Raw genomic sequence first — 20,294 nt, 5'->3', positions numbered from 1 at the left:
AAGCTCATCTCAGATAATAACCACATGATGAGAATCAGAATGTACCACAGAGACTACTAAATGATGGGAATCTGAATGTACTAAGTGAGGGTAAACAGAAGGTTAATTTCAAAAGCACACTCCTGACTGAAAGTTAAATACTAAGAGAGATGCACTCATGGCAGAACATCAAGAATTGCAGCACTGTGTAAGCTGGGAGATAAGGTAGGAAGGAACCTACCACCACACATGCTTAGGATTTTTACTATTTAAAGTAATAAAAGAGCCAACATTTGCAGGATTCCTAAATTTACCTTTTAGAAATTTGTGAAGAGCAAAGTAGATTCCAGTGGCTCCTATTCTGCCCCTACTCTACCAAATAAACCTCTTCTTACTGTCTTTTGTAATGCCATTATTTTTGACACTCTTAAATTTGAATTGCAGGACTGAATGGATTCCTCTCTCATCCAAAAATCTCTCCAGAAATTTTAAAATTAATCCTTTCTTTTTCCCTGCTCATCACTGAGACAAACTGTATGAATACATTCAAGGACTACAGTAGGCTAGTGGGCAGCAAAAGAAAACAAAGACACTAGAATTGCAAAGGAAAGCCTTTGTAAGGCATTACAGTACCACTACCTCTTAAAACACATTTTAGTTAACTGGCAGCCATTGTATTGATATCAAAACAGCATTGGAATTCTAACAAATGCTCATTCAGGCAACATGAGAGCAGCCAGAAGTAGATATGAGTGCACCATCACTAATATCAGCCTTATGCTCCAGCTTCTTCAGCTCTGCTTCACATAGTTCAGGCTCATTCTCCATCATTCCACCACACTATGCTTCTGTATTAGCTCCATCAAAATTGATATGACTTAAGAGAAGTTAGTGAGTCTTAGCGTGTGTAAGGCAGATAGTGGGCTGGAACCATGCATCCCCTGACCTAGGGGAGGAGAAAGGGGCTCACCTTGATGCATGACTTTACCAGATCACTTCCCTTCCTTCTCTGCTCTGTCCACATGATATCTTATTACCTGTGGTGGAGGGGACTAACCTCATCCCTCAACATTACCTTGAAACACCATCAATCCCTCTCATTAGAAGACTTAGTAGTATTGGAACATTCAACACTATTGTAATACTTTTTGCTAAGAACTTGATACACATTCAAATGACCAGCAGACATTTATCTAAGAGAAAGAAGCATTACTCACCCAAAGGTGCAAAATTGTGAATTCCTTCTGCATTATCAGGCTCAGAAGCGAGCACTCGGGCTTTCAAACTGCTATCTGTTGCTTTGGTGGGACCAGAATCCAGGAATTTCATAATAGTTGAAACCATGCTTCTTGCTGTGTTAACAATAGCTCTTGTGCTTGTTACCATGTTGTTACAGATAAGTTGAACACCCCCTGTGTATAATGTGAGCAGAGAGAAAAAATACTCCTCAGAAGCACACAAGAGATTCCACACAAGCAAAGGCCTGTTTAGTAAATTGGCCCCTGTAGACACATATATGTATTCCCTAAGTGCCAAAAAAATCTAAACCAAACCCTTTATTTATGTGGCTAAAGAAAATACATTCTTACCCATATCGTGGAAAGCCTTCAGAGCCTCACTTGTATCCAACACGCGTAAAATGAACCAGAGCAGTGGCTCAGATAACTGACACGTGGCAAGAGAACCCTAGCAGAAAAACAATTAAGAAATACACAATTTCATACAAAATCAGTACAGTAGAAATTCACCTAACAGCTCGCAGCCTCCCCATTTAGTAGGAAAAACTACCAGAGAGGAAATGCCACCACAGTTGCCACCATACAGCAATACCATGTTCCACATGGTTCAGTTCTTTACATAAGAGAAGTGTTTGGGGTATGGACAAGCTCAAACCCACAGGGTGAGCAGCTTAAGGGAAATAAGAGTACTGAGCATTAAAATACCCGCAATAAATGTGCTTCTCACTTGCATATAATAAATTATCTCATCGCTCTTCAAGCCTTTAGCCAGGAATGCTTACACGAATGTGAAAATGTCCATACAGAAACTCTCCCTCTACCATGGGCAACAGAACAGCTTCCTAACCTCAGTACCCAAATGAAGTAAGGTCATAAAGATGTTAACATTTCTTTTACATAAAACTAGGTGAGTTTTCTGACCTAATTACTGATTACAGAATCAACTACCTTGAAAGGCAGCAAGCCTAAGGGAACTTACCTGCCTTCCCATGTACCCACAGGCCATGTAGGTAAGAATAGGCTGAAGCATCACTTGAACTGTCGTTGCTTTCTTACTAAGTGTTGTCAGGATAGTGAACAACCCATCTCCAACTGATATTGCATCTAAGCCACCATGAAAGTTCTCATGTTTAGTGAGATGTAAGCCACTTGCACCTTAATGAAAACAGACAGTTCAAAGGTCACAAACTGAGACCTAACAAACCATTAACAGCACATAAGAGATTTCAAGAATATTCAAATGTTCACATGACTTTTACAAAGTACAAATGGACCAGTTTTCAGGATCACATGAATTACAATTAGTGTTCCCAGATATGTATAAATACAAAGACTTGACCCAGGAAGTCAGGAAATTTAAATCAAATTAGACCATAAAAAAGAGTGCAATTAGTGAAGGAAATAGGGTAACTACAAGGATTGGAATCACTCCTAGCTAGACAATCTCCATAGTTCCTTTAACATTAAGCATTCTGAGATTCAGCAAATTCAAATGCCAAACACATTGCTGTTTGGTTTCAAATTACTGCCTTCCACGTCACGTTAGGATTTTTTTTTCAAGCATCTGTTCCCCTTTACCTTCTTTTCTCTTCTTTCCTGCCATCTCTGTGACACATTCTTTCCCATCTACACCCGGCTTATGAGTTTGCAGAAGTTTTAGATGTTTTACCACCCAAAAGACCTTCCATCTTACTCAAAAAATACCTACCAATAATCATTGCCATAGCACTGCTGTTACACTGGCCAAGTGCAGACAAAATCTGGCTCATAATTTGTTGGTTGGCTAACACCAAGTCTGCCACATATGCAGTTGATCCTTGAGTATTAGGGTTGCTTCCATTGCCATCTTTGCCTCCTGAAACCTTTTCCTCATCAGACACACTGTCTGTAGTACTGCTTGCTACTGGAACACGGGCACTGTATTCTCGGTTACTGGAAAGTGGCAGCTGAACTAAAATGTTTATCAGCTTTAATAAATCAAACATGAGTTGATCCCTTGTCATTTCTCCACAAACTGCTTTGGCATCACCTGGACGGATAATATTGGCAAAAAGCCCTCCAAAACATGCTCGAGCACCCACAGAGCTGTCTGAGCCACTGCGAGACATTACTTTGTCCGAACACGTAATGTAATGATGCACAAGAAAGGTTATAGACTCGATTACTGCAGAAATAGTGCTAACTGATACAACTTCAAAATTCTGTTCCAGGGTGAATTCCAGGAGTTTCACTTGAGCATCCAATGGTCCCTGGCCTGTCTGGAAAGCACCCCTGAAAGAAAAAAAAAAAAGAAAAAAAGAAAAGAAAAAAGAGAGAGATTGCAAGTTAAACAGGTTTGGCTGTTTGAGTATGGCTTTTTCCTTGATTTTTAAGAATCAAAAAGCACACCAGATTTCCAATAAATAAAAATCTAGCTATTTTCAGAAATGCATGTTGCAGCAAAATCTAATCTTTCACCTGCATCAAGCTTTTGTAATTTTTTAATACACTGGTTATTAAACAGCCTGTAGAACCTGCTCATGCCACCACCTTCCTGATACCACTAAGGATTAAGAGGTTAGATTTGAAAAAGGCTAGGATTAATCTTTCTTTTTTTTTAATTCGGTTAATTTCGTAGGTAAAAACTTGGAAGAGTCTATATATAGACTGAATAGTCCTGTTCAGTTCTTGGTGAAAAGTTTCCTACATTTGCAAGAAAACCTCATGGGAAGCAGTCACACAATACTTTAATATCACGAGGATTATTTAGTTGGTAACAGGAAATTGTGATGGATTTTTTCTTCCCATAGGCCTTTTGTTTAGCCTATGCCACTCCCCACCCAGAGATAAAAAGAAGAATGGTCAGGTTTCACCTATCTAAATAGTACTTATACATAAGACCATGAGAAGGTACTCAAAATATCACAGGCTGGTGCTTGTAGGTTGACTGCTTGAAGGATTTCTCTTCGGGATAAGTTTATTTTATCAATTGTTTTTACACATATAGTGGTGGACTACAAAAAGTAACCTTTTGAATCAGTATCTAAAATAAAACTTGTACTGGTTACTGAATTTTCATATACTTCTCTGTATCTTTTCACCTTGATTAATCTTATCCTTTTTAAATTAAATAGAGAACAAAACAGTTTATAGAAACAGCCCTGAAGAAAATATTTGAAATTTAATTAATTCTAACAGTAAAATACTGCTTTTCTTCACAATTAATCTTATCATCAGACACGGTACAATTCAGTAATTACCTGTGTTCTTAGAAATAACCATCTAAATCCCTTTCTGGTACTTCGCTTCCATTTCATGGCATTTCAGTCTCACCCTAACACATTTCAAAAACTACCCTTTCAGTGGTCTAATTAGCTTATTTCAAACAAATGCTGGCATGCAGACACACACTCCAAGGTTCACTGTGAATCAATGGTTTTATTGTGTTATGACATGTCTCGTTGAAATCACTGATCATCAATATAACCTGGTAAACACCACTGCTATAATTTAAGTTACAAAGGTAAAATCTCTTAGAGAAGGCAGGAACCATTTTCTGTAAGATTACAGAATAGATAACACCAAAGTGCCACCTACTGGGAACCCAGAACTGAGGAAGCTCATCCCCAGTTATATGAAGCCTTTGTCTGGAGATGAGCAGAATGTCAATACCATAAAGAAATGCTTCCTAGTGTACTTCAGACTGAACAACTGCCTTATTTCCAGTGTACCACTGGATACAGAGTCTTGTGCCCATTGGCTTTGCCTTGAGGAAGCAGAACTGTGAAAGACAAGACATAAGCTCTTATCTCTCTCCTGGCCAGAGACACTTCTCTACACTAGTGGACATCAAGAGGCCCCAGGAGAGTGGGGCAGAGGATGTTTTCCACTGTCGTGTGGAGAGAAAAAAAGCCACCAAAGGTAAAGCAATAAAATATATATATTGCATAAATAGAATTATACAATCTCATATTTCATCCTACCATGGAGAAAAGCTATCCCTACTATTTTCACAATCTATGAATAATTTCTGGAATCTTTCATTAACTCAGACTTCTCAGTATACTTTTTTTAATAGGTAAGCTCATCAACAGTGTCTTTACTTTAGGGAATTACTTCAACAAGTCTACATCCTAGGTTTAAATAAAATCAGTACAAAATTTTAGTGTTCTGTTGACAGTCCCTCATACAGACAGCTGTGTGTGAATTCCAGATGCACTTTTCCATGTCCCAGGAGCAGCTCAGATCCTGCTGGTACTGCTGCAGCCACAGTGACGATTTCCACTGACACGCAACTTGACAGTATGACAAGGCATACACACATCTTAGTTGTGATTCACAATCACACAGATTTTAAAGAAAAGGAGGGTATGAAATAAAAAAACATGTAAGATTTACCTTTCTGTTGAAAGTATATGTATTAATTTCAATAAAAATTCACTGAACATCTGAGGACAAGTTGAAGAAAGGTGCACTTGCAATCGAGTAAGAAATTCTTGCATAGCTTGCGTTGCTGTTGGCCCAACCTAGAAGAAAAGGCATTTTAGGAAGTACTATATATAAATGAAATGTCCTCAAAAACATTAACATCTTCTAAGAATAGGAAATTATTGCACAGCTTACCTTGCTTTCTGAAAATTTTTACAGTATTTTTACAGAGCTAATCTATCCATTTATATTACTTGTTTTTCTATTACTAATCATGAGTCAAAAGCAAGAAATTCAGTTCTTTGTCTACAACGTGTTTTTCAGCTTGAGATTCTCTTTTCAGTAATGCAAACCATACTCCATACAGAATATATTTCTGTGCTAATCTGAATGTTTTTAACAAACTACATACTTATGTAAGTACTTTAATGACACTGTGCACTGTTAAAGTTCTGGAAATGACTATGTATTTTCTGAAAAATTTGCTGGAAAAAAAAACCCTGGAACTACCAGGTGTTTTCTGTCTCCTAAACTGAGACTCCTGTCAAATACTACATACAATTAAGTTCACTTGGGCTTTTTTTTAAACACTATTTGCAGATATTTCAAAGACTGCAAAAACCAAGAAAACACAACTTGAAATTAGGAGAGGCAGCAGATACCACTTGAATTCAGAAACACGCAGAAAAGTGTAATTTTAAATTCAAGAATTCTTAGATATTAAAACTTAACATTCATTGGCATTTTTATCCCAACTCAACAAGATTTTGGGAAAGTAACTGAATGGAACACTTCATTAACATATGGCATCCTCTCCCTGTGGCAAGTCTCCAGAGTTGTAAAAACATACCAGCACTACTGAGTGTATCAACAACATGAACTTCCCTACGGTTGCTCATCAGAACCAACTAAGACTATGACCAGAAGAAGAAACAAGACAAGGATATAATACATTATGAATGAACATATATTTCTGTCAACTGTCTTGAAATCCTATTACAAACAGTTTTTCTCTTATTTTAATTGCTTGTTACCTGTGGACTGTGTTGATTCATTCCATGAGGGTTAGTGCCAGAAAGAAATTTCACTAACACATGAATGAGGTTGGGGTCTGACACCAACAATTGGGCAGTACTTTCCTGAGCTCCAATGGCACTGGTTGGACCAGCTTAAAAATAAAGACATAAAAATTAAGTGTGTAATCTTAAACATTAAGCGTAAATCAAATATCTATAGTGCAAATCCCTTATATTTATTTCATGATGCAGAAATATTCTCAGCTAAATCAGCTACCAAAACCTCCTTACTCAGGACTAAAATTTTGAGTTTTCCAGTAAGTACAGATATAAAGCCCCAAAACTGCCCAGTCAGTGCTCCAAGGTTGCTAAGGCATTATTCCTGAAAATAGAGATTAATTTTGTAGGTGCAATACATACAGACATTTTGATTTGTCTCTTTTTGTTAGTCCAAGACTTTAATAAGGCTTAAGTGCATTTGTTAGTTTGTCAGACAGACCAAGTGTTCTGTTATGCTGTAAACAATCACAGTATTTTTGTTCTTGGCACATGCAAAGACTTCTCAGAATAAAACTGTAGGGAGCTTAACAGATAAGAACTCTCAACACCAGAATTTGAATTAAAAACCACCCTTCAGTGATCAAATGAATGAGCTTTACTACATGTGAAGTCTTACTCTTGCAGCAGTAGTATACTGAATCAGTTCAAAACACTTTATGAAACAGATGCCATGGAAGTGGGATAATATCTTTTGATAAATGTCATCATGCCAGTGTTCTCCCCTGCACAACTGGCTCAGGTGTACAACTCCCCCCCGGGGAGGTATAGGGACATTGACAAGTAGGCCTAAAGGTGTTCATCCCTTCTCATAAGGCATAACTGACTCAACTACGCTGTCTTTAAGAGGCACCTGTCATGTCTTAGGTGGTGTCAAACCATCAAAGACCCCCAAAATGCCCCAGACTCATCTCAGGGACCTTCCACCAGAGGATTGTGCATGATCCAGTGTTGCATCAGGTGGGCATTCCCACCAGAACTCGAATGTATATTAAACCATTGAACTCTGTGTTTCCTAGGTTTCCCCCATCCCTGATGGATCAAAATTGTGACCATCAATTCCACCAATGGATATCTAAATTGCAACAATCAAATCTTGTCTCTGAATCCACAGGTGGTGATACCTTTCCTCTCCACTATCTAATCTTATCCTTTCTTTCTCTTTCTTTTTTTTCCTTATATGTTTTTCTAAGTTGTATCTTTATACTTACGTATTGTTTCACTCCTACAGAAAATAACCAAAACAGCTACATATCTCCTTTCGATTGCAACCAAATTGTTCTAAAATAAACCTGCCATAGAGGTATATATCTATATCTCTCTCTCTCTTTGTATTATATATATATATATATGACCAGTGATTATTTGGTGGTGTTTCACTCTAATCCACCCCACGAGATCTATTAACAAGAACCTGTAACCCAGCCTTTAGTGACAGGTCATGACACTTGCATCTCCAACCCTTTCCAACTCAACTCCAACTCACAATCCTATATACAAAAAATCCACAACCACATTCATATGTTCAAGTGTGCCTGCCATGAACCACAGGGGTTGCTTCTGAGCAGCTTTTTATTCACCTACTGATCTCAGGCAACTATTAAAAAAACTTTTGCAAACACACAGCTGCCTGTCAGTGTCAGAGAACAACACTGAGCCTCATAACACTTGCAAGATATTCACATATCATCCCAGTGATACACACTGCATAAATTTGGAAATTTTTCCAATCTACAGACACAAACTGGAAAGTTGACAGTACATGTGCTTGCTAACTGAAAGCAGTTGTACCAGAAATCAGGCCATGTTCTATTCTCAAATACTAAGAATAAGAGCGAAGTCTCAGTTTGTGCATAATAAGTCTCTTCCATTAGTTTTTGGCAGTTCTATTTCTTCACCTGATGGCAAAAATTTCAGCAGATTTTTGTGAGACTGATTTCTATATAACATCACGGAAAGGGGACAGAGAGTACAAATTTTAAGAAAAAAGTGCATCTTAAAGTCAGTGATTTAAAATGGCCAATATGAAAAAGAGATTCATAGGCAATATTTAAAAACCACTTCCTTTAATTTCTATCAGTCTTGTGGCAAAATCTCATTCACAAAGTGAGATTATTTCTAGTGTGTTATTGAGCATATAGAGAATGTGAGATATACTGGTATGCATAGGGAAATGAAATGGCTGGATTTCTATTTTAATAGATTCAACTTCTGGGGGCTTATTTTCAGATAGCTTAATATAAGCAGTGACTGGTGCCTGCATATTTACAAAGTATTCCTACTCCATCAGAAAAACTACAATCTTGCTCATAGCAACTTAATCATTCCTCTCTGCTACTCCTTCTCATAGTGCAAACCTAATTTTCAGGGATCATTAGCTAGTTCTAAAACGTTTTTTGGAAGACATTGACAACTACTTATAATGACATTTTTTTTACCATAAGGATTTCTGTTTCCCATGGTACAAGCAATTCAAGGAGATCACCCTTGAAACGCCTGAAGTTAATGGAGAACAAAAGTACTTATATGACAAAAGGAATGTTCTGGAAGTCTTTTGATGGAATTAACACTCATTTGTACATCACTAAAACTGTCAGCATAAGAAAACCAACCAAACAAACTTACCGTTAAGCTGCATATTTGTCATGAGCGTTAGGCTGTGAAGCACAAGGCACCACGTTCGGAGTAAAGTATTAGGATACCATGCCAGAACTGACAGGAAGCTAGTTACTGAGGCTGTCAAGAAGAAAAGGTTTTTCCAAGCTTTAATCTTCAGGGTATTACTATAAATTTCTCATTTTTACTGTAAGGTGCTGTATTGATTATTGTTATTAGTATTATTGTTCCTTGTATTCATTTTGCTTTGACAACCATTGTTGCAGTAAATTAGGAAAAGAAACATCAACAACACTTCCCAGAAAGTGGCCCACAGAACTTTCTACAGTGCCCAGACAATGACATCTCAAAGAAAATGATGCAAAGAAACTGATTTCAAATGTTCTCATGGAAGTCAGTGTAACAGGTTCATTATATCGGGCGTTAACATTTTGGATTACCACCACAAGATACCACAGACTTTCTTAATTATATAATATAGTGCAAGAAAAACAATTCAGCATGTCTTTGTACTAGATTAGTAGTCTGATGCTCAACAGTAACAGAGCTTTCCCATTCTGCTGACCCCTTTGGTAAGGGAGGGATCATAGGATGGTATAAAGGAGATGAAATTTGTCAGAAAAGTGCATACAGTTGCACAGTTCATCTCAGACTAAGAAGTGTATTTTAATGAATCTCTTGGAAATAATTATGAGTTAAGAACTACAAATTTTACCATTTCATTTCCAATAAGTTCATAAAAATTGAATGAGTCAACTCTCGGTTACACACTAGCAAAGCATTTTCCACTTTAAGAGGAAAATGAGACCAAGAGTTCTCTAATAAGAAGACAGAAATTATCTCAATACTGATCTTATCAAAAATACTTACTTCAATACTTTTTGCTTATTAGCAAAAATTGAGTATTTAAAAAAAAAAACCAAACCCAAACTTATTTCCTATAATTAATGTATTTTACCTTGGTTCAGGGAAACAACAGGTATTCGGTTAGCATTATAAAGGAAAATATCAGCACCACTATCTTTACTTCCAGACGAGCTGGAATTCAGGCTTAATGTGAGCCATAGCTGCAATAGGGATTCAAGCTGAAAGGGAAAAAAAAACCACTATGAATCCAAACTCAGAACCCCAGAGCATCAAAGTTTTAAATTCAAAAGCCTGATCTACATTCTCAGCTGCTGCTTTTTCACCGATAACACACACACACACTCCCTCTCCTTTACTGGATTTGAAAATTCTGCTAAACATAATATTCAAGGCAAATTCAGCCTAACTAACAAATGCTTCTCCTATGTTTTTGCAATTTATTTCTTCCAAATAATTTCTCTTAAGAAGTTTCTTCAAACTTGTGTTAAGAAAATGCAGCTTTACACACTGTTCAGAAATATCTTTATCATAACCTTATACCTGTAACATGTACACGTAGGTTTACCTGTAAGCTTTTGGAATGCTATTAAAGTGGTGTTTCCCAGTCAACCAAAATTATTCGAAAGGCCCATTTATCTAATGGGAAATCTCAGAGACACTGATGCTTAAATTGAATAATTCCTCTGAGGAGAATAACTCTTTAGATATTCTGGGGAAGCATCAAGGATGTTTACATGACAAACTGTATTTTAGATGAGATATTTAAAGAACAACTGAGGGATTGAGCCAGCCACTCTATCAAAATACCAAGAGGCAGGCAGGCATCTAATCACCTATATATACTGCACACACGACATTCCTTTGTATGAATCTAGAAAAGCATTGCTAAACCAATGACTTTTCAAAAAGCAAACTTTTAAATTTAACATACAGGATCATTGGATAATTCAGATTGGAAGGGACCTTTGCAAGTTATCCAACACAATCTGCTCAAAGACCAAAGAAGACATCAGACTTGGTCATGTGGGGGTTTATTCCGCTGGGTTTTGAAAACCTCTACAAATCTCCATTTGTCATTAAGTGTTACTTAGTGACATTTTTTGTTAATAAGCTAACAATTATCACTAAGTGAACATACAAACTTGTTTTTAAATATGAAAATGTATACCAGCTTTCCACTGTAACAAACGATGTCTTCTCTGACAAAAGCTTTCAGCAGCTTGATTATTATTGGTATTGTCCTTGACAGATTCATAAGCAATAAAGCACATAACATAACAGATTACCTGAATCCTAAGTAGCAAGAAGCATAGGAAAACAACTCTTAAATTTAGAGACAAGTACTATCAGAACATTTTAAGGTTCAAAATTCTATACCTGAACATGGTGGACTTGTAGCATGGAAAAGAGTTTGTTGAAGCATGCACTCAGCATAGGTATAGATGACAACTGCACAATCAGCTGGGCATTTTGGTTAGCAGCATGTAATCCCCTCAGCAATGAATCATCTGTGCCACTGGGAGACTGCGTCACTAGAAAACAAAACAGGGTACCATCCCCCCATGCATTACTTTGAAAAGTTGTCAGAAGTAATTTCATAATTATTTCCTTGCATTTTATACTTAAGCAAAGGACACTTTTTTATAATTTACAAGAACATCTTCAATGTAGCGCTCAGCTGAATTGGACTACTGACTACCATAGTAGTGGCATACTTGAATATCAGACATTTCCATCTTCACAAAACCTATTTGGAACTGAGTCCACACAAATTTTCACAGCTATTACAGCAGTGTCCTGGTAACACAATAGTAAGACAAACAATTGGAACATCTCTTTCACTCGTTATGGTACAACTGTTGCAGATAATAATGAACTTGCAGAGAGTGAAGTCTGAAGATGTCACTAAACCTACTCCATCACTAGATATACAACCAATGACTGCATCCATATTAAGGTACCCAGAGGGCTACAAAGAAACACATTTTAACAAGACGGGCAGCACAACTCACTGAAAAAGGTTCAAAAGTAAACCACTCTATGAGCATTTTTATAACATAAAGCTCACTGAACAGCTGAGTTCAAAATTGTATTTCATCACTCAGTAGGTGTAACTGTCAAATGCAAAGCAGCTTTCAAACACCAAGAATGCAGCTTCACATAGGAAGCTTAATGTTCACTTGCACCTAGGCCAAAAAATGAAAACCTTCCCTCCACTGTAGCATAATCCACATGCATACTTGACAGTTTCAAAAAGTGTCTTAAATACAGGCATGTTAGTTATTCAAAAATCTGAATAAAGAACTCTCTAAAGTTCAGCCTAAGAAGAAAATTCAAGCAAAATGTAACTTTTTCTAAGCTACTAAGTGACTGCAGAAAACATTACTACAAATTTCAAAGCATCCTGATCATTATGTGAAGAGAATGATTTGACAACATGTAGTTACATGTAGGAGATGTGTTTGTTAATGCTTGTAGAATGGAATCAGCCTCCAGTGTGGACATCATTTTCAGCATCAGCTCAGCCTGCTGCTCAAGTCCAACTTCTAAACGTGCATCTAAAGCTGTAGAAGGCAACAAACAAGGTAAAACTGAGTTATATCAAGGACACACATAATTACAGAATCACAGAATATTCTGAGTTGGAGGGGACCCACAAGGATCATCAAGTCCAGCTCCTAAGAGAATAGCCCATATGGGGATTGGACCCATAACCCTGGTGTTATCAGCATCGCGCTCTGAACAACTGAGCTAATCTCACCTTTAATTTGCTCCTCTAACTTTCTGTAACATTCTTACAGACCTGAAATATGTAACTATTAAAATACTGTATTTTTGTGAAACACACCAATATTTCTTCTCGCAGTCTCTTTACTGTCACACATGACAATCTGCACACGTTCAAGTAATTTCTTCCTAAGGCAACAGCTCTCAAACAAGAACCAAAAAGTTGTTTTTTCCCAGTGTGGCAGAAGAAAAATCTATCACCCAGTTCAGTAGTACTCCTACAAATGAAACAAGTGTGCGACTTCACTGCTTTGGGGTACAGCCAACTAGAAAAGAGCTTCCAAAATTCCCTGAGAAAATAGGAAAGATTTAAAACTGCCTATAAGTGCATTCCAAAATGTTAGAAAATAAGATTTTCTGCTATGCTGGGCTTTTTAAAATGTAAGTTTCACATTATATTCTCTCGGTTACCACAGGAAAAAAATTGTGGCATATATAAAATGTAATTCTTTCCCCTTAAAATACATAGATATTGCTAAAATAGTTTCTTGTGCTAAGGTGTCAAATACAGTATTACAGAAACGAGGCCCCAAACAGAACTTTAATTCATTGCTTACCTTGAGAGACTGATATGCTGACAGTTTGTGATCCATTTTTCTCTGTAGTTACGGGTGGTTTTGCAACTGGAATTCCAACACCACCAATGTAAGGATTGTAATTGTAGGTGCCATATTCAGCTCCCCAGTAATCATACCATGTGCTGCTTATAGGCTTAAAAAACAAAAAAAACCCAAGGGAAAACAATAAACATCAAGTCTTTAGATTGCCAAAAGCCTTTAATGACTAACAACAAACTCTGAAGTTAAAAAAAAATTAAAACCAGAAGATTGGTTCCAATAGCTTTAGAAAATTGCTTCAGTTCTTATTGCAGTGTAAGCTACTGAATCTTTAGTGATTGTCACAATCCAGCTATGTTGTTAGCTGCCTCAGATTCAAGAAGCCAATTTTAAAACGTTATTATCAGTTTTTCTTCACACATTTGTACCATATTGTAAATTTGGAAGTAGAATATTACACAGATATTTTGAGGAGTTATTTATCAAGACAGAATACTGTACAACTACACTATTCATGTACCTTGAAGCCTCAGTGAGGCTCAGTGACTATTTGTACTGGGCTCTGAAAAAGAAACAGTTAAATAATCTCTACTTCTGTCATAATTTTAGATGCTAAGAAAGCACATGGATCACAAGGAAAAAAAATAATGTTACACTGTATGAAGGCAATTTACATATGCTGGTCTTTTTAATGGCGAGATCCAATACCAACTGTCATTTTACAGATATGGAAGCAAGTATTAAGAAGGATTAAGAATAAAGAAGTGGTTTTATGGCTGTTTGTTAGTGGACATCAAAGCAGGTAAGAAGATGATGAAGGTATCTTGGATAAAGTTGACTAAAGAGTACAGCCACATGACATGATAGGAGAATAAAGAAGGCAGGAAACATCAGTAACACAGAAATTCAGCAATATGTGTAATTTTTGGTGGTAGACTGAGATTTAAAGAAAAAATCTTTACATGATAGGTAATTGGTGGAAGGACATATGAGGGAATACAGAAAAAATAAGTGTTTTCTGAGCAAGAGGTGAAACAGATAATTTAAGTTAATTCAAATGAGAGGTTTAAGTCAACAGAGACAGGCATGGAAAAACTCCAAATGTCGTCCTTATGAACGACAAGAGACTCAATATATCATTATGAACAGTGGGTTTCTTTAAAGCCCAAATATTTTTGGTTTTTCATACACATTGACAATATATATACTATTACATCTAAATGTAATTGTACTACCCCTGATATGTTTATTTTAAGTATATTCTTAAGTATATACTTCATTTTAAGTATAAAAGTACTTAGTAATTTCCTTGTTCCCCAGTGAAACAAATTTTGAAGTGAGTTGCTTCTCTTCATAGTCTGAAGCCAATTTGAGCACTACCTACTGCTGGCTTCTTTATTTAAGCACAATGCTAACAGTATAAACTCATCTTAAGGTCAGTTACAGAAATGATGCTCTAATCTAAATAAAAAAGGCAAGACTAGATCTTATTTTTCTATTATGCTTTTGTTGCCTTTAACACGTGCTGAAGTGTGAGTAAACTCAGAACCTCTTGTTTACACAAGTATCTTCATGCAAAAGCAAAATATTTTGTGGTCAACCGAGATGTGAATATTTACATTCTTTCCTGTCATTCCACATAAAACATTCTAAAAAACTAGATGCAGGTCTAAGACATCAAATACCACTACTGAAGAAGTGTAAGAGAGTAAGGATTTCACTCTCTCTCATGTAAGGGTTATCCTGAAAATTTAGGTGTGACATACCTTGAAGACTTTGGCTGCAAGGGGATCTTTTTCCAAATCAATATCCAAAGGATCAATATCAACTTCCATCAGGTCTTGCAGTAATTCAAGATCAATGTCCTTGTCTTTTTCCAATGATGACAAGGGTGGAGCACCTTAAATCATTGAAAGAGTATTAACACTAGCAAGTAAAAATTATAAAACAAGGATGTATAATACACTTAATAGGTAATTTTAAGCTTTTTAGTATTACAATTTTGTGGAAAACATTAAAATATGCAATCAAGTTGCCTTTTTAAAAATAATAGGAAAAACAACCATTTCTTACTTGTCAGATGTAAAACTAACTGGAAGAATTACTCATAATCTGCGTTCTTTCATTTTCAGAAACTATTTATACTATTTATCACCAAAAAGTCTTCTACTGATACCTTGATAGATGAGTAAAATTTTTTTTACTCTTTTCAATAAATACACATATACAAAATTATGGAATTATTTACCTGTGATGTCATGTGTCAAAGGCTCATCTATGGTTTCCACCAACTGAACTGTGGACTGCTGGAGAGAGTCATCAGAATCTCCAGCCGAAGCTCCAGCATCTTCTCCCAAAGCACTCTCTTCCATAGCTTCAGCTGCTATAGGTGCCAACAACTCTCCTACGTATTAAATTAAGCAGACAACTTCATTTCAAGCTGTATTCCCGCTACAAATTAACATCCCAGTGTCTAAGCCAACTGCCATTTTTTGTACCTAACTCTAAATTCTCTGGGAACTATTTCTCCAAGGGAAAGTGTTTTGAATAATTTTCAAATAATCAGGGTCATATAAATATTAACTTTTCAATGCACAAGTCACTGTAATTGTAATTTTACATTGCATTTTTATGCACTACCCTAAATGTTATGATTTGTTTGGGTTTTTTTACAATTTCGATTGTGTCAGCAGATTCTAACATAGTGATAACCACCCCCCCCCAAAATATTAAAGGAAGAAAGATTCCAGCATGAGATACCTTCTGAAGAATACAAACTTAAAGCAAACCTGCTAGAATATCCTGTAGCATACAGGTCAGAGAATACTGAGCCCATGCTCCTCCCCAAGAGATGTCTCCTCTGTTAAAGTCAGTTCCAACAAGAAGCAGCAATAATCGTTCTAACTGAGTCTCATTTACAATCTCACATAAATGAATTGTTGGTCTTGTAGCATTTGCAATTCTAGCAAGAACCTATTAAAAAGAAAAAAGAAATAAACCAAATATATGCCTATTCATAGTTAAACCTACGAAAGTATGTAATAGTTTTATTTTCTATGATTATTAGATTTGGCTTACAAGTAAATTAGATATTTTCACCAGCTCACACTTTAGAATTTTGTGAGTGTAATTATATGATTTTTTTTTTTAAGTTAATTTTTCCATGCAATTTTGAAGCCATCGTATTGTAAGTTACACAAAAAGTGACAGATCAGAAAAACAACCCCACCAGAAATTACTAGGAATTCTAGTGCTGCAGCTGATTTTTACCATCAAACATGCAAAAAAGTAGTAATAGAAAGCTAATTTAATGTGGTTGCTACTGCAGTCACCTAGTGATGTTCCATATCCTGTTTACCTTACAAACAAAAAGAAGTAAATCTGCATGACAAGTAAAGTCCATGGACAAGAGAAAGAGTGCCAGCTTTTGCACTACAGAAATACAACGTTCATGTGCCAGCGTAAAGGGAAGCGGTTCAATTTCTGGAGTTTCCTTTGCTGTTGATACTTCTGTATCTAAAGAAGAACGAGGCCATTCTGCGGTCCGACGCAAGCGTATTAAGTCCTTGAAGTGCTGCAGGAATTAAATTTGAAACAACAGTTACAGTTTAAAACTAACCTCTAAATCTCTTCCCAATGAATCAGTATGGCAGCAATAACAGAGACTGTAAAACTTCTTTAAAAAATAAAAGGAAGTCTAAAAATGTATGAGAAACTGGAATGGAATTAAGGCTTTATTGGCAGGAATTTGTTTTGGCAGCATGTTATCTCAGATGACAAACACATTATCAAATTCAGTTCCGCAGAAGTGCCAATTAAGCCTTATGTATGTCATAACACATATTAAAACCACATATTTTCAAAGTTTCTTTCATCTTTCCACACCTGTACATAAAGCTACAGTTACCATAAAGCAAACTGCACATAAAAACAGCCAATATGGAAATTTACTCTTACAAGAACACTCACTTCTCAGTTCTTCACATTAGATAAATCATCAATAATTTCTAAATTTCTTAATACTGCCATGATACAAAGTATGCATTAGCCATACCATTAAATTGAGCTAGTTTCGTATTTGCTCATGGCTCTGAACTACAAGCTTTTTGACAGAGGGCCTACATGTGATGGGAGAAAAGAAGGTACCTTCATTAATCCTCTCACCCAACAAGGGCATTCATTTAGCAGCTCAGCTCATTGTATCAGCTACACTAGCAGTCATTAGATAATACAAATGCCTCTGATAATCTCCCTTAAGCAGTAGCTACTGAAGTAGACCAAAGAAAAAGCTATTTACTAATGCAAAGGTTTCACCTTCTCCTAAATGCAGGACATGTTTTAAGTCAGTCACAGTGATTAGTAGGCAAAATAGCAAAACCTGCATAAAATGCAACTATCAAGTGTACACTAACACCTTAACTACAAGTTAAGAAACTACAAGAGGAAAGATCTTTAAATCAACATGGTTTTTTTATGCAACATGGCTACTATAGAGTGAAACTTAAAACAGCTGGACAGCACAGTTCAGCCAGTAACTCATTTAAAGACATCTCAAGGGGCCACCAGTAAGCAGCCCCCTTGGCATAACCTGCTGGAATAAAGCAGAAGATAGTGCAGGAAAGAACAGCTCATGACAAGCACAGTTAGTGAAAACTTAGGGTTTCATTTTTATGCTAGTGACTTTTTTTTTCCGTAATTACTGGAAGTTTTAAGATTTCCCTTTAGATTGTCTGTAAGGTCCAACATTATGCAATCTCCTTCCACAGACCTATTTTCAGGCATCCTAACAGACATGAGTACTACTTGAACTAGGGAGTATATATTTCAAGAGATACCTAAGTTTGGTAGCTAGAAAGACTTACACATTTTCTGTGTTCCCTGCAAAGTCCATATTGTCATCTCCTGAAATCCATAAATTTCAGCACCTCCTCTCATAACCAAACCAATTCTTTAACTACTACATCAACTCTCAGTATCTGGGGCTTATTGCAAGATGCCACAACTGAAGTGGTGGGTACTTTCAGGAAGCTAAGGAGCTTATGACAAACTTCAAAAATAATTCTTAAAAGTCATATTTATTAGTTCAGGGAGACAGACACTGGCATGATTATTTTCTGATTACTCAACCAGAAAAGCATCTAGAAGAGCATCATGCATAAAAGCTAGCATATAAAGTACTATTTTGTCTTTCTACTGCTGTATGTTATCCGAAGTTTAATGACAACGACTGGCATTCCCAAAGCTACAAGAGTATTAGTAATTTTGGCTATGACTACCTAAAAGAACCCTGTAGAAGGATAAACTATTTCTCACAGAGCAATAAATTTCCAGATAGCTGCTTTTTTTAAATATTAGAATATACTTGATAGCAGCCATGATGAAACAACTTTTTATAGTAAGGCCAAAGTAGGACAAAAATGACTTTGCAGGAACAGGTCTTTTCACACAAAGGACAAGAAGTCAGTTACAGTTTCAGAGCATCATACCTTTGAAGTAGCCTGCTTTAGTTTTGCCTGTTCTACTAAAAGTTTGTATGATGATCCTTTGTTGCTTTGTATTTTCTCTTTTTCCATCTGTTCCACCAAAGCCTTCTGCTTTGCTTTTAATAAGTTAAGTTGCTAAAAGAAAATGTTAATAGGAATAAATGAAAATTTAAGCAATAAGATGTTAAAAGGATCAGTATGTTCACATGATAGCAATCTTCAGTTCAAACTGTAACTTGAGCTTTTAAAATACTTTTAAATCACAGCTTAGGTGCTTGCACTCAGGTGTACTCAGATATATCTAGAAAGTACATTATATTTATTGTCCAGTAGAGTACAACAGTACACTCCAACATTTGTTTTTCCAGCAGATCCCTTGCCCCATGGTTTTAGATGAATGTCAAAGAAGTTAGGCAGCCTTCAGCTACAGAACCAGACCTATGCAAAAGCAAGGCTGAATGAGTCCCAAGGCCAAAGCTGTTGTTTCAAGAAATGGGATGTCCTATAAATGAGACATACTTCTGTGAAAATAGCCACTACTGTGCAGGAAGTCACCTGTTTATGATGCACAAGCTGCTTTCTGATCTTTCGGGAATACAGTCTATCGAGGCTACTGTTGCCTTTAGTAGATCTGCTCAGACTCTGAGTGTGAAGGCTATTATTTATAAAACTCCACTGGTTTCCTAATGGAAATTTAAAAAAAAAAAATTAATCCATCTTATTAAACTCATTTAACTCTAGAGAAAAGCTTTTATGCTTCAATAGTTGGCATCTCCATATACTAAGTACTAAAGAAACAAGCAAAAGCTAACTCTTGGCATTATTCAACTATCCCCATTCACAGTAATATTTCTGTGAGATTTTAAAATGCAGTGGTACCATCTTTTTTCATTATTCTTAGAACATATAAGCAGGCAAGCAACTCTGTCCTAAGTAAAAATAGATGAATGAATAGCTTCATAACATAAAAGCTTTATTTTCATTTTTAGGAAAGATATTAAAAGAAAACCATAGCTAATCAAAATAATAATAACAATGATAATAATGATGATGATAATAATAACAACAATGTATGCTACATATTATTATTATTACTACTACCATTATGAAATAAATGAAAACCAGGCAAAAATCACATTTAAAAACAGTGGACACAAATACCAAAACATTCATGAAGTCACACTGTCGGCCCTTTCTCACAATATAAAGTGTCTCAACATGGCGCACTCTCAATCGTAAAGTCCCAAAGTCACAGGGTAACACACAGACATTTTACAAACTAGAATC

The 20,294-nt window shown here is 36.2% G+C and overlaps 1 protein-coding gene across 6 annotated transcripts in view; it reads right to left on the bottom strand.

Moving 5' to 3' along the window:
• Positions 1-20,294, bottom strand: part of BIRC6 (baculoviral IAP repeat containing 6) — a 173,148-nt gene that overhangs the window by 86,629 nt on the left and 66,225 nt on the right. For 5 of the 6 annotated variants that reach the window (XM_039569826.1, XM_039569831.1, XM_039569828.1 and 2 more), the window contains exons 33-49: positions 19,563-19,690; positions 19,011-19,142; positions 16,883-17,098; positions 16,314-16,497; positions 15,773-15,928; positions 15,291-15,424; positions 13,525-13,678; positions 12,628-12,744; positions 11,558-11,712; positions 10,272-10,398; positions 9,323-9,433; positions 6,659-6,792; positions 5,595-5,722; positions 2,926-3,488; positions 2,197-2,372; positions 1,569-1,665; positions 1,197-1,391 (exon numbers count right to left, since the gene is read on the bottom strand). In XM_039569826.1, coding sequence (XP_039425760.1) covers positions 1,197-1,391; positions 1,569-1,665; positions 2,197-2,372; positions 2,926-3,488; positions 5,595-5,722; positions 6,659-6,792; positions 9,323-9,433; positions 10,272-10,398; positions 11,558-11,712; positions 12,628-12,744; positions 13,525-13,678; positions 15,291-15,424; positions 15,773-15,928; positions 16,314-16,497; positions 16,883-17,098; positions 19,011-19,142; positions 19,563-19,690 — 2,907 coding nt within the window. The remainder of the gene's footprint in view (positions 1-1,196; positions 1,392-1,568; positions 1,666-2,196; positions 2,373-2,925; positions 3,489-5,594; positions 5,723-6,658; positions 6,793-9,322; positions 9,434-10,271; positions 10,399-11,557; positions 11,713-12,627; positions 12,745-13,524; positions 13,679-15,290; positions 15,425-15,772; positions 15,929-16,313; positions 16,498-16,882; positions 17,099-19,010; positions 19,143-19,562; positions 19,691-20,294) is intronic. The other variant, XM_039569830.1, reaches the window with a different exon arrangement.

The sequence above is a fragment of the Corvus cornix genome, chromosome 3, assembly GCF_000738735.6.
Source record: "Corvus cornix cornix isolate S_Up_H32 chromosome 3, ASM73873v5, whole genome shotgun sequence".
Classification (NCBI taxonomy): domain Eukaryota; kingdom Metazoa; phylum Chordata; class Aves; order Passeriformes; family Corvidae; genus Corvus; species Corvus cornix.
Note: the sequence above shows the minus strand (reverse complement) of the source record. Positions and strands in the feature narration are given on the sequence as shown.